The 15,280-nt window shown below is 42.3% G+C and overlaps 1 protein-coding gene across 1 annotated transcript in view; it reads left to right on the forward strand.

Moving 5' to 3' along the window:
• Positions 1-361: 361 nt before the first annotated feature.
• Positions 362-15,280, forward strand: part of mkrn1 (makorin, ring finger protein, 1) — an 87,530-nt gene continuing 72,611 nt past the window's right edge. Inside the window, exons 1-2 of the mRNA XM_068050756.1 lie at positions 362-447; positions 549-902. Coding sequence (XP_067906857.1) covers positions 799-902 — 104 coding nt within the window. The 5' untranslated portion in view covers positions 362-447; positions 549-798. The remainder of the gene's footprint in view (positions 448-548; positions 903-15,280) is intronic.

A 15,280-nucleotide genomic window follows, 5' to 3' on the forward strand; every position in this document is an offset into this window, starting at 1 on the left:
AAACTTCTAAATTGTGTGCCGTAAGAACTACACGTTGTGATTGTGACTGGTTAAAATGCCATTGCCATCAGCCACTCCAAACTGTGTCCAAATAGTGTTATAATTTGGACTCGCCCAACTTACGTTGATTTTTATCCACATTTTTATTCAGCAAATATATTAGCGACTAGAAACGATGTACCTCCTTATGGTCCCATAATACAACCACCAGTATATATTGTGAGGGTTGTGATGATAAATGCCTCAAATGACATCGTATTTACGTTACAGCCTCCGTCCCATGTGCTGTAATTCAGGATAAGAGGATGTGACAGCTTCACTCCGCCATCCTCTCGCCAATCTGCCGCTCCAACCTCGCGTCACTCTCACTCCCGCGCATGCCCTCTCCGGAAATTACCGAGGGGTGAACAACCTTTTCCTCCGGAAATTACCGATCACGTCTTCGAAGTGAGTTAGAGTCCCTATTGCCACTACGATTTTCTTCATCTCCATCCTTTACTCATTCTCTTACTTTTTTTTCTCTTTTCCCCTTTTCAATATTTGAGCAGGAGTAGATGTCGACTGCATAGGCAGGCAGTTACTGATCGGAACGAACGAACCGTATCGAGGGCGAGACGTGGCGCTGGTTTTCTTTCTGGAAGTACCGGTCAGCGTGTGCTCGGGGCGCCGTGCGCGGTCACGGCAACTGCGTGTGCGCCTCCGAGCTCGAGAGTAAGCTCGAGTCCGCGACCTTCCCCGGAAGTGGCGCAGGGGCCGCTGGGAGGCCCGGCTGTAGCCGCGCGGTGACAGTGGTGGATAATGGCGGAGGCAGCGGCAGCGGCAGCGGCATCCATGGGGACGACGGCGGCGGTGGCAGCAGCAGGCGGCGCTGGAGTTGGTTGGACTAAACAGGTTACTTGCAGGTAAACAAAAAAGACAATTTAATACATGCCGTACTGGTCTTGTACACTCACATGCAGTCAGCGACACAACGATAAAAGGCCTGTTAGAGGCGATCTGTTTAAATGGCAGTAGAGACTGCGAGTGGCGACAATAATAAAACGATTGGAACAGTTCCCCGTTGGACCAGGGCTCGCTACCCTCTCTTTCCCCCCCCCCCCCCCCCCCTCCCTCGTCTCCCCCCCTCCCTCGTCTCCCCCCCTCCATATGGGGCTTTCAAGTAAAGATTGTGAAAAACAAACTGCAGATTTTTCGCAGTGTAAAATAAATTGTACTGGTAGGTATCGGTTAAACTCCCTTTTGATTTCTGCATGTTAAAGTGTTCCGAATTACAGCTGATGGAGCATGTTTTATTAATCTCTGCAGAATTGTATGTACCTTACTGTAATTTGTTGATTGTGAAGTGCTTTTGAAAGTTGCTAAGAAACTTTGAGGAAGGAATGTCTTTTGTTTTGGCCTGACGCCCTGTTGTCAACCAAAAACCGCAGCGAGTTAGAAGTTTTCTCAATTTTGATAAGAGCTTAAGTGTTTTAAAATTTATTGTACATTTACGTTTTAAACTGTATTTAAGCGCCTGTTTGTGCACATTTTGTATAATTTTCACTAAATAATTGGATCAAATCTCACCGTTTCTGTTTTACTGCAGATTCCAGAGAGAAAATTGGTTGATTGCTGAACTTTGTTTTCTCGTGCACCTCCGCCCAAAAAGTGCGAACCTCCTTATAATTTCATATAGTATTGTAGGTTGTTCATTTTGGATGCTGTAACTTTGGGCACTTTGAGCAACAATGGAGTGTAGTACATTAATCTTGCATTAATTTTTTTAGTTTTGATGTTGAAATTTGAATATTTTATAGGTAGAGTCTCAAAGGGACATTGATAGATTAAGTTAGTGGGCAAAACTGTGGTAGATGGAGTTCAATATAGGAAAGTGTGAGGAGATCCAATTAGGATCTAAGAGATTTTTTTTTCTAACTGCCTTGCCATCACAGCCAGCACATGCGCAAGCTCTGATGTCACCTGAGTGCATCCGCAAATTTGCCAGAATCAACTCACGCTTGAGCACGTTGACATTACAGTGCACTGTTAGCAAGCGATTGACTGGGGGGGGGGGGACAAATGACAAAGGGGGAGACCAGCAGCGAGCAGTTGGGCAGAAGGGAGTGGGGCAGAGAAGCGATGATTGAAGTGGCGAGCAGTTGGGCAGAAGGGAGCGGGGCAGAGAAACGATGATTGAAGCGGTTAGCAATTGGGCAGAAGGGAGCGAGGAGGAGAAGCAATGATTGAAGCGGCAAGCTGTTGGGCAGGAAGGTGCAGGGCGGAGAGGCGTTGAGGCGGGCAGACAGGTTGCGATTGAAGTGGCGAGCAGTTGGGCGGGAGGGAATGGGGCAGAGAAGTGATAATTGGGGGGGGTGGGGTGGTTGCACGTTTTCAACTGACTCTATTTGCCAATGCAGAGTTTATTTGTTTTCCGGTGTAAGATTGAGCAGCACCATCTTTAATACAGGCAGTTGCCTGAGACGTCGCTGACGGTGACATTTCAGTTGATACTGCATTTGTGCATGTGGAGTTGTGCACCATCTAGTGGTTGTGTTGTCAACAAATGTGACCGTTTTTGAAATGGGGAGAAGCTAGGAAATATGGATCAGCAGAGAGATTTATGGATCCAGGTACAGAAATCACTAAAAGCTAGTGTGTAGGTACAAAATATAGTTAAAAAGGCTCATGGAATGTTGCCCTTTTTTTCAGGAGGGCTGGAATACAAAGGGATGAAATTTATGTTTTTGCTGTACAGAGCTCTTGTTAGACCCCATCTGGAGTATTGCATTCTGTTCTGAACACTGCGCCTCGGATGGATGGCTTGGCCTCCAAAGGGGTAGAGTGAATATTTAGATAACACAAAATGCTATGGAAACCTGGAACTCTTCCCCCAAAAAAGCTATTGATACCTAGTTTTGAAATTTTCAATTGACCGGGATTGATTTTTGTTCGGCAGTTTCTTTTATTAGTTATTCATGGGATGTGGACCTCACGGGCAAGGCCAGCATTTATTGCCCATTCTAATTGCCCTTGGTGGAGTGCAGACTTCTTGACTGGCTATAGTCCATGTAGTGTAACTACTTCCTCAGTGCTGTTAGATAGGGTTCCAGGATTTTGACCCAAGGACGATGAAGGAAGGTGATGTATTTCCAGGTCAGGATCTTGTGTGACTTGGAAGGGAACTTGCAGGAGGTGATGTTCTTATTCACCTGCTGCCTTGTTCCTCCAGGCGAAGTTGCAGATTTAGATATTCACGAAAGGAGGGAGACAGAAAACAAGGAGCTATAGGCCAGTTAGCCTAATGTCTGTCATTGGGAAAATGCTGGAATCCATCATTAAGTAGTAGCAGGACGTTTAGAAAGTCATAATACAATCAAGCAGACTTAACGTGGTTTATGAAAGGGAAATCGTGTTTGACAAATTTATTAGAGTTCTTTGAGATGTAACAAGTAGGGTGGATAAAGGGAAACCAGTCGATGTAGTGTATTTTGATTTCCAAAAGGCATTTGATAAGGTGCCGCATAAAAGGTTACTACACAAGATAAGAGCTCATGGTGTTGAGGGTAATATATTAGCATGGATAGAGGATTGGCTAACTAACAGGAAACAGAGAGTCAGGATAAATGGGCCCTTTTCAGCTTGGCAAACAAACTTGTAGGGTGCCACAGAGATCCATGCTGGGGCCTTAACTATTTACAATCAATGTGAAAGGACCGAGTATATTGTAGCCACATTTGCTGATATACAAAGGTGGGTAGGAAAGCAAGTTGTGAGGAGGACACAAAGTCTGCAAAGGGATATAGATAGGTTAAGTTGTGGGCAAAAATAGGTGGGGTATAATATGGGAAAATGTGAGGTTATCCATGTCAGGGAGAACAGTAAAGCAAAATATTTAATTGGGCAGAGGCTACAGAATGCTGCGGTACAGGGGCATCTGGGTATCCTCGCACGTAATTCACAAAAGATTAGCATGCAGATGCAGCAAGTAATTAGGAAGGCAAATGAAATGTTCACTATATTGATTCCTGGGATGAATGGGTTGTCTTGTGAGGAAAGGTTGAGCAGGTTGGCCCTTTACTCATTGAGTTTAGAAGAATGAGAGGTGGTCTTTTTGAAGCATAAAAGATTTTGAGGGGGCTTGAAATTCTAGATGCTGAGGATGTTTCCCCTTATGTGGGAATCCAGAACTAAGGGGCATAGTTTCAGAATGAGGTGTTTCCCATTCAAGACGGAAATTAGGAATTTCTTCTTTCGGAGGGCCATTAATCTGTGGAATTCTCTACCCCAGAGAGCGGTGGAGGCTGGGTCATTGAATATATTCAAGGCTGAGATAGACAGACTTTTAATTGACAAGGGGGTCAGGGGTTGTGGGGGGCGGGGGGCAGGCAAGAAAGTGGAGTTGAGGCTGCAATCAGATCAGTCATGATCTTATTGAATGGCAGAGCATGCTTGTGGGTCCAAATGGCTTACTCATGGTCCTATTTCTTATGTTGTGTTATGTTCTTAAAGTGCTGTCTAAAAAGTCTTGGCGAGTTGCTGTAGGGCAACTTGTAGATGGAATGCATTGCAGCCACAGTGTGCTGCTGGTGGAAGGTGTGAATGGCACCCCAACCACCATGTTAAACAATTAAACAGCTTGCTTTGTCCTGGATGATGTTGTGCTTTGAGTCTTGGAACTGCACTCATCCAGGCAAGTGGCGAGTATTCCATCAAACTCCTGACTTGTGCCTTGTAGACAGTGGACAGGCTTTAGAGAGTCAAGAAGTGAGTTACTCACTGCAGAATTCCCAGCCTCTGACCTGCTCTTGTAGCCACGATACTTATATGGCGGGTCCAGTTTCTGGTCAATGGTAACCCCCAGGATGTTGATAGTGGGGGATTCAGTGATGGTAATGCCTTTGAATATCAAGGGGAGATAGTTAGATACTCTCTTGCTGAAGTTGGTCATTGCCTGGCACTTGTGTGGCATGACTGTAACTTTCCATTTATCAGCCTAAGCCTGAATGTTGTCTGGGTCTTGCTGCATATGGACATGGACTGCTTCAGTATCAGGAGTCGCAGAAGGTGCTGAACATTGTGCAATCATCGAACATCCCCACTTCTGACCTTATGATTGAAGGAAAGTCATTGATGAAGCAGCTGAGGATGATTGTGCTTAGGACCCTACCTTGAGGAACTGTGCAGTGATGTCCTGGGACTGAGATGATTGACTTCCAACAACCACAACCATCTTCGTTTGTGCTGTGTATGCCTCTAGCCAGTGGAGAGTTTTTCCCCCTGATTCCAGTTTTGCTAGGGCTCCTTGATGTCTCACTTGGTCAAATGCTGCCTTGATGTCAAGGGCAGTCACTCTCACCTCACCTCTCGAGTTCAACTCTTTTTTCCATGTTTGGACCAAGGTTGTAATGAGGTTTTTACTCCTTTATGTACCTCTGCAAGGTTACCTTTCATTTGTTTCCTTTTTGAAGTTGAAAATCCAAGTTTCTGCAGGCATTACTCAATTCAGTCCTGCCTTCAAAGCCTGAATGTCTTGCTTATGTGCCAGTGATTAGAACTGGGCAGTGTTTGACCAGAGTACTATAACATTTGAGCATGACTTCCTTAACTTGTACTGTTCTGCTTTGGCTATATAATTCAGTATTCTATTTGCTTTGTTGATTACTTGTCCACAGGAGTTGGATCTGCTGGGTCATATATTTTAAGACCACTGGATCTTTTTTATTTTTGCTCTTTGCTATTTCAGAGCCCTTTATGGAGTACTTTTGTCCATTTTTCTTCCTACATGCAGGATTCCTATCTTTAAAACTTTTTATCTGGAATGCCATGAACATTGTCACAAGAGATCCACACACTCAACGTCACAGTTTTATAATGACACTGAACCACTTTCCAGTCTGTAAAATTCCTTGATCAAACAGCAGTGTATCTTGAATTCTGTTCAACGTATTTATTTGTTATACTTTGATTTTAAAGGAGCTCAACTCCATTATAGCAGAGGAGAAATATGTAGTGCATTATATAGTATAGCACCCAGTTTCTATATTGCAGCATAACACCCTTTTGATTTAGCATGAGCAATGGTTTAGTTTAGCTCAGTTGATATTATTGTCCCTGAATCAGAAGGTTGCGGATTAAATCCTGGAGTGGGGTTTAAAGTGCACAAATAGGCTGACAGTTCAGTGCAGTAAATAATGGCATACTACACTGACACATTAAACTGTCTGCCTCTTTATAGTACCAACTGAAGGAGAGTAGATAGTTTCCCTGTGCCCCAGTCAATATTACTGTTTCAACCACATGGATAAGAGCAGATTAACTGGTTGTTCATTTTATTGTGTTTGTGAGACTTTCTGCAAACTGGCTTCTGTGATTGCCCACGAGTAATTGCAGAGTGTAATTCATTGTGGTTGAACTGCTTCAGGACATTTGAGATGAAATGTTACATAAATGTCATTTTTAAAATATTTCTTGTGTGTAGTGTAGATTCATCACATTCCAAGCGTTAAACTTTGCTACAGATGCAAAACCGTTTTCTGACCTGGAGTCTGGAGTTGACAAGAAATTTACTGATCTGTAATTGACCTGAGAAATTTACCAACAGCTATTATCTCTCCCACAGGGAGTACTTGAGCAGCAAAGTACCAACCAGGTTAACAGCTAATCATCAAAACTGTTCTCCAGAAGTTCAGATGACCTGAGAATAACACTACAGCCAATTTGCTCCTAGATTATAAACCGTATAAAATATTCTTCCATGGTAAATTACTCAGCCTTTTCCAGCTTGAAAGTTTCTATTTATGACTAGTCTCTGTTTCTCACTTTTAAATATGCACAGTTACTAATGAAAAAGGGTGACAGGAATTTTTTTTTAACTATTTCCCATGGCATTACTCAGGCTAAGTCAAACTGTGTACTGTTTTAAAGGAGTAGGAATGTATTCTTCTGCAAAGATGGAGTGGTTGCCTTTTAAGGTGACGAAAGTCCAGTTAAGAACAAAGCTCCTGAGGTCATTCGGAGTTCAACTGTTTGAGGCAGCTATGCAGATTGGAAATGCTTGCAACCTTCAAGTACCAAGTTAGAATCACCAAACTCTTTTGCTTCTTCGAAGGTTATTTTGTATCTGTAATTTTGATCCAAATTTGAGTGAAATTTACTACTGTTTATCTTCAGAGCTCAAAAACAACAAGCCTTCATATAAGTGAGAGATGCAGTGACTGAAATTATATTTGAATGCTCCATAGAATGTAAAGAAACAAAAGTGCAAAATGCTGGAATCACTGCAGGTCAGGCAGCACCCATGGAGAGAATAGCAGCCTCAGGTTGATGAAACTTCAGAACTGAAAAAAGTTAGAGCTGTAACTGGTTTTAAGCAAGTACAGTGGCGGGGAAGCAGGGGTAAGAAAAAAAGTAGAGGTCTGAGATAGGGTGGAAGGCTGGAGAAATTTACAGCATCAGTATTTTACTTTTGACAAAGTATTAAGACCTGCTCTGAATCCTTCCATATGCACCAGCTATGGGTTTGCATATAGCATTTGATTGTATTTTCATGAATTGATATATCATATGTTTGAACAGCTCAACCTTTTAATTTGTGTAAATCATCAAAGACATGAACAAATTCTAGTTACATTCACTGTTCTGAAAATAATTTAATTTATGGTTTTCCTTTGCAGTAATTTGTCATAATAAACAACAAGTTCTAGCAGATTTTATAAATTGCCATAAAATGAAAGGTAAACAGTTCTAGATGTCGAACAGGTGCATTTTAGAAGTTGTACCTGTAGCTTGAGTTTCTTCAGCTAACATTGATAGCTGATAACCTGTATGTACCTGAGGTGCAGGCTGCTCCTTCAACTGCACAAGATGCCATTGTTTAGTTATGTTTAGTAATTTTCTTGTAAATTAAAAGGCATTTAAAAGTATTATGTTAAAATCCTTATTTCTAGCAGCAAGTGCTCAGCTTAGAGGAGAACTCAAAGGAGACCAAAAGAATCTTTTTTTTACAATATCAACCAAACGGTTGGCTTTCGCTTATTGATATTTACTACTGACTACTCATTTTTGACTTGCGTTCTTAACTCCATGATTAGGCATTTTAATTCTTGTTTGATACTTTCTAATTTTATATATTCAGTTTTTCTTGGCTTAATGTCATTAAGCAGTAGCAAATTGGCTGCAAATCCTTTACATATATATTCAAAAGGTATGATCCTTGATCATGCTCTAATGTACATAAATATAACTGATCTCCCATGACATTGGCCACAGTGGGTCAGAGGATGCACTGTTGAGCCTTTCCTTGTGACCATGAACAAAGTTGTAGTTTAGCAGATTTCTTTGTGCCCCCCCTCCCCAGAATGACGTGAAGGTTAATTTTAAAATAACTGACAACTTGTTTCAGAACTGAGATGAAAACTGGCACTTTTAACACCATATAGCAGTAGATCCCCTGTGGTGTTGCTCACATTGAGTCAGAGAGATGTCATGTAGACCATAGTACCAGGGGCATTGATTCACAGTGACTGGTTAAATGGTTGACCTAGTAGTTTCCAGTTCAGGTTCCTCCATAATCATTTGGTGCCAGTTAAATGTTGATCCAGACATAGGTGCAAGAGCTGAATGCCAGAGGAGAGATAAGTGTCGCTGCACTTGACATCAACGCAGCTATCAACTGAGCATGACACCAAGGAGCCCTGAGGTCACTGTGGGTCAAAAGAAAAATCTTGTAGTTGCTAGAGCCATATCTGGCAGAAAGAAAGATGGTTATCGTCATGTGAGCCAATGTGAATCAATGAGGATGATGGAGCAGAATTTGATGCTAAACAGGATATCGTCAGCAGAGTTTTGTTTGAGCTGAGCTTTATGGAGGATGGGAAGCTGGCCAGGTGGTAAGGGGTATGGGTAGTTCCCACCATTCGCCTCCCAACTGACTGCAGCAAGTGTTTTTGTTACTCTGGCTTTAACCCCTTGTGTTTTATTTGTCAAGTAAACGGACAGCAACAGATTTTCTTCTAGGTTCAGAACAGAAGATTAGCTATTAGGAACGTAGGAGCAGGAGTAGGCTATTCAGACCATCGAGCTTTCACTGCCATTCAGTACGATCATGGCTGATCATTCACTTCATTGCCTTTTTTCCCGCACTATCCTCATATCCCCTTGTGTCATTTGTATTTAGAAATCTGTCAATCTCTGTTTTAAACATACTCAATGTTGAGCAAAATTCATTCCTGAAACGGTCGCAACCGTACCCAAACATGCATTCACTCGCTCACACAGACAAGAATAGATAGAGAAGAAAAGGGCAAGTGGTTTGAAGTGAGGTAGGTGTTCAGGGTTCACGGTAAACCTGTTGAATCTTCTCTGAGCTCAATTTCTCTTTTAAAGTTTCAGGCCTGGGTTGTTTGTAGATTTTTTTTCTGGTGGTTGGGACCTCGGTCTGGAAGTGGTGATCACGTTCAGTTCTCTACTGCAACCGGTTGAAGTGTAGTATTCTCAGCAGGGTTCCTCCTTTGGCTTTTACTAAATCTCTCAGCACTTGACTGGATAGGCTTCTGTCACGTTGTTCTGATTCTCTCACTCTCTCCCTAAAGAGCTATTTTTTAAGGTAACAAGTCTCTCATGTTGCCTCTGTTGGGAGACAGAGAGCTCCCTGCCTGTGACCAACAGTGGACCCGGCAGCTTCACACCTTTGTTTCAAAAGAGCCCATTTAATTCAAAAATGCCTCTTGATGAGTTCAGGGTGGGTGTAGTTGACACCTCTTAGCTTGGAATGTATCCTTTTGTCCTTAACAGATAGTAAGACAGTTTGACTATACAGGGCCAGTTCGTTTGATCTCTGGTGGCCATTTTGCAGCACATTGACTTTTCCTTTAAAATATTGGACAATTTTTATAATTCAGTTTGGGTTCTGTATTTTCAATCGCTGACTCTGTTGAGTCTGTTTGATTGCATTATGTTTTTCTAAATGTCCTGCTATTTCTTCCTTAATAATGGACTCTAGCATTTTCCCGATGACAGATGTTAAGCTAACTGGTCTATAGTTTCCTGCTTTCTGTCTCCCTCCTTTCTTGAATAGGGGCGTCACATTAACGGTTTGCCAATCTGCTGGTACTCTACCGGAATCCAGTGAGTTTAGGTATATTATGACCAATGCCTTCACTATCTCTGCAGCCACTTCTTTTAAAACTCTTGGAAACAGGCCATCAGGTTCTGGTGACTTGTCTGCCTTTAGTCCCATCAGTTTGTCCAGCACCTTTTCCCTCATGATGAAGCTTGTTACAAGTTCATCCCTCCCATTTACACCTTGCTCATCTATTTATTGTTGGAATGTTTATAGTGTCCTCCACCGTGAAGACCGATGCAAAATATTGGTTTAAATTATCTGCCATTTCCCTGTTATTAATTCCCCAGTCTCATCCTCTAAAGGTCCCACACTTACTTTTGCTCCTCTCTTCCTTTGTATATACCCGTAGAAGCACTTAGTGTTTTTATATTTCTTGCCAATTTACTCTCATAATCAATTTTCTCCCGCTTTATTAGTTTTTTAGTCATCCGCTGCTGCTTTGTAAAAAAAAAAAAATTCCAATCCTCTGGCCTACCACTAGCTTTTGCTTTTCAGCCTTGGATAGTGCCAGGGACGAGATGGAATTGGTGGAAGACGAGGGCTTTGGTCTTTCTAGTCTTCAGCTAGAGCAGGGGGTGTCCAATCCTTTTGCGTGAGGGGCCACATTATAATTTTTGTCCTACCTAAGGGGCTAGTGAGCAAATTTCAGAAAGATAAAGGCATTAGAAATTTTGTGAAGCTTTAAATGAGAAGACTAATTTATTAACTTACTTTCTCATCACTATGTTGAGCATTGATTTAGTGAGATACCTGGCATTGTTTTGCTGGCACAAGTAGTCAGTGTCTGCCTGCACATTTGATGTAGTGATGCGGAGTATTCTGAGTAGATGTCCGTCTGTCAGGAATGATCTTGATCTTGTTTTGACACTTCATTCTTGAAAAAAGCTGTTTGCAACAATATATGCTACCAAACAGTGCAACGAATCAAAGGGCATATTTTGATAGATTTGGGTAAGACAGTGAGAGAAGATTGACTATAAAATGTCAAACAGTGATGCTCTGTGAAAGCTGTCCATGTCATTGTCATTTTGGATCTCGATTAGTTCAGCCTCTGTGGTTGATGGTATAACAATTTTGAAAATGTATCCGAGCACCAAACGAGAGCGAGGGAAGCGACTCTTAATTATCTGCCAGAACAAACTAACTTCTAAACAGTTGCATAACTCCCAAGTGGATGCTTTTCCCTAATTACACTTCCCCCAGAATACAGCTAAAACCTTGGCCGATCTGGGTAAAAGAAATTGGGTATACTGGGTTTTAAAAAAATTACTAACCTTTTTTTTTTCCCCAACAATTCCTCCCTTCACCCACCACGTACCAAGAGCGGAAATGCTCTGCTGCTCGGCACCGGCCCTGCACTCTGAATTGCATATCGCCTCCCTCCGCTAGCACCGCTTCCTGCCTCTTTGGTCAGCGTCCCCAATTGACAGCACCAGTCATCCTAATGAGTCCTGCCTCTGCTGGGCCTCCTAGTGACTGCTCAGGTACAGGTTGCACTGCACCAACTTTCAGCTCACTTACTGTTTACAACTGGGGGGCACACATGGAACAAAATCAATCTTGCCCTTTTCTGTTCACAAGTTATGAAGGATTGGCGGGCTGGATTCTGGCCCCGGACCATATGTTGGACAACCCTGAGCTAGAGGAAATTGCAGCTGATTCAAGAGTGGATATTGGATTACCAGTCTGATAGGCACTTTACTCAATTTTAGAACTGACAGTTCGAAGGAGAGATCATCAAGAAGTAGAGGTGGGGTGTCATCAGCATAATGTGGAAGCTGACTTTGTCTGTGAGTGGTGTTAAGATGCACCACAAGAAGATGCCAAGGATAGATTATTGCAAAACTCCAGAGATAATGGTGATACTTTGGCTGTGTGTAAAAGTGGGACCAAACAAGGAGAGTCCCTTCTTGACCTCTTCAATCCTCTGCAACTTCTGATATAGTCAACCCACCATTCACCTGCAAAGCCTCTCCTCTATTGTCCAGCTCAGAGAGACTCCCCTTGTTTGGCTATGGTGTGATGGGTAAAACCGGAACCAATCGTCTCAATCCATTGCTTCTCTTTTCACCCCACACTGTTAGCTCTGAGGATTTGCAAGGATCTATCCTTGGCATCTTCTTGTGCTGCATCTTAACACCACACACAGACATAGAGTCAGCTTCCACATCATGTTGATGACACCCACCTCTACTTCTCTATCACCTCTGGTATTGTCATTTCTAAAATTGAGTAAAGGAGGTCAAGAAGGAATAATATATAAGTCACAGATAATGTCACTTGTGATCTCGGTTAAGGCCATTTCCATGCAGTGGCAGGAGTAGAAACCTGATTGGAGAAATTAAAATATGGAGTTGCAGGTAAGATAGGCATGGATTTAGGAAGCAACAAAATGCATTTAAGGACTTTGGGGAAAAAAAGGGATGTTGGACATGAGTGCTGCTTTGCAAGGATAGAGGGTCCAAGATAGGTTTTTGATGAGGGGGTTGATAGCAGTTTTGATATGGTGGGGGGTCAGTACTGCAGGAGTGGGAGTGTGCAAAGGCAATATATTTGGAGGAGAAGGAAAAGGGAGCTGAGATAGAGATCAGTATCAACGAGGATGAGTTGCTTCTCAATATAGAAGGATATTGGGGCGAGAAACATCCGGATGGGATTTGGTGCTGGTAGACAGAATTTTAAAGGTTTGGTGAGAAGGGGTGGAACAAGGTAAGGAGCTGAAGGGTAGAAGTAGATGCCATGCAACCATTGTGTGACTTGCTGATAAGTGCCATATCACCACTGTGGCTGTTTGAGCTGGGAAGATGGTAAAAAGCATAGCCAGACAAGGAGATATTGTTGGCGCCACAATTCACCCACAGTTCTGTGCAGTCACAGGTTCTTCTCCAGCATGGCATCAAATCAGAGAGCCTTTCCTATTCTACAAACCTCAGAAGTCACAATACAGTGCTGCAGAAGCTTCGCAAAACCGCAAGATTATTTCTACGGTATGAATCGAATCATTCCCGATAAGGTTACAGATGCCAAGGGTCTTGTTCGCAGGCAAACACATTTAAGCTGCTGGTGCTTTTGAAGATTGAATTCCACACCTCTTCATTGTGAGCACTATAAATTAATTACTTTTGATTATGCTTTTGAATTAAAATTTTCATCTTGTACTGTTTATAAAGTTAAGAATGCACAACATTGTATCTTAAATGCACTAGTTGGAGGTAGTTATCAGGCATTTTGCAGGACTGAGGTGGAGGAGTGGGATCTAGTTGCACTTGGGGACGGTCCTGGGCTTTGTCATAAATGACTTCAGTCCAGCTTTTGTCTCTTTCTGCCCTTCTGTTTGAAATCAGGAACATAAGACAAAGGTGAAACCCATTTTGAACTCTTACCAATCTTTATTTACTATTGCTAAAATTATTGACCAGAGGAATCCTATCTCTGTGAGTTAATGAGCTTATGTCGGTCTTGTCCTATTTTGTGGTGCAGCACACATTTACCATTATTTTGTGCTGTAAAACCTCCTTTGTAAATTGACTTTTCACTATCCAGCCTACTGCTGCAATTTGCAAGAAAAGTTAAGACATTTAAAACCTTGACTGCTGTTTTGGATGTTATTTGGAATTATTCCTTGACATCTGGAATCTATTATGAAGGAAATCTTAACAATACACTTAGAAAATCATAGTATGATCAGACAAAGCCAACATGGTTTTATGAAAGGGAAATTGTGTTAGACAAATTGAGGATTTAACAAGTAGGGTAAATAAAGGGGAGCCATTGGATATAGTATATCGAATGCCTTTTAGAAATCCAAGTTAAGAGCCACACAAAGGTTAGTACGCAAAATAAGGGCTTATGGAGTTGAGGGTAATATATTAGCGTGGATAGAGGATTGGTAACTGTCAGGAAGCAAAGAGTAGAGATAAATGAGGCATCAAGTTGGCAGGCTGTAACTAGTGGAATGCTGTAAGGATCGGTACTGGGGCCTCAGCTATTTACAATCTATATTAAGGACTTGGAGAAAGAGACAGAGATTAGTGTATCTAAGTTTGTTGCTGATATAAAGCTAGGTGGGAATGCAAGCTATGAGGAGGACACAAAAGAGGCCGCAAAGAAATAAGAGTCATAAGTTATATAGCACAGAAACAGGCCCTTCAGCCCATCGTGTCTGTGCTGGCCATCAGGCACCTATCCTGATCCCATTTTCCAGCACTTGGCCCATAGCCTTGTATGCTATGGCGTTTCAAGTGCTTATCTAAATACTTCTTAAATGTTGTGAGGGTTCCTGCCTCTACCACCCTATCAGGCAGTGTGTTCCAGATTCCAACCACCCTTTTTCCTCAAATCCCCTCTAAACCTCCTATCCCTTACCTTAAATCAATGCCCCCTGGTTATTGACACCTCCGCGAAGGGAAAATGTTTCTTCCTGTCGACCCTATCTATGCCCCTCAATTTTGTATACCTCAATCGGGTCCCCCACAGATTAAGTGAGTGGGTAACAAGGTGGCAGATGAGAGTCTGCTGTGGGGAAGTGTGAGGTAATTCACTTTGGTTGTAAGAATAGAAAAGTAGATTTTTTTGAAAAGCTGTAAAACTTGTTAATGTTGTTGCAGGGGTACTTGGGTGTACTTGTACAAGGAACACAAAGTTAGCATGTTGGTACAGCAAGCAATTAGGAAGGCAAATGACATGATGGCCTTTATTGCAAGGGGATTGGAGTACAAGAATAGAGCTCTTGCTACAATTATCCAGGGCTTTGGTGAGACCACATCTTGAGTACATTTTGTAGTTTTGGTCTCCATATTTAAGGAAGGATATACTTGCATTGGAGGCGGTACAGCAAAGGTTCACTAGATCGATCACTGGGGTGAGAGGGTTGCCCTATGATGGGCTGAGTAAATTGGGTCTATATTCTCTAGAGTTTCGAAGAATGGGAGGTGATCTCATTGAAATATGCGAGGGGCTTGACAGGGTAGACCTGGAGGTTGTTTCTCCTATCTGGGAATTCTAGAACACGGGCACAGTCTCGGGATAAAGGGTCTATCATTTAGGACTGCGATGAGAAATTTCTTCATTGAAAGGGTTGTGAATCTTTGGAATTTTCTACCGTAAAGGGTGTGGATTCTCCAATAGTTGAATAGATTTAAGGCTGAGATAAACAAATTTGTTGCTGTCTCAGGGAAT

The sequence above is a fragment of the Heterodontus francisci genome, chromosome 18, assembly GCF_036365525.1.
Source record: "Heterodontus francisci isolate sHetFra1 chromosome 18, sHetFra1.hap1, whole genome shotgun sequence".
Lineage (NCBI taxonomy): Eukaryota > Metazoa > Chordata > Chondrichthyes > Heterodontiformes > Heterodontidae > Heterodontus > Heterodontus francisci.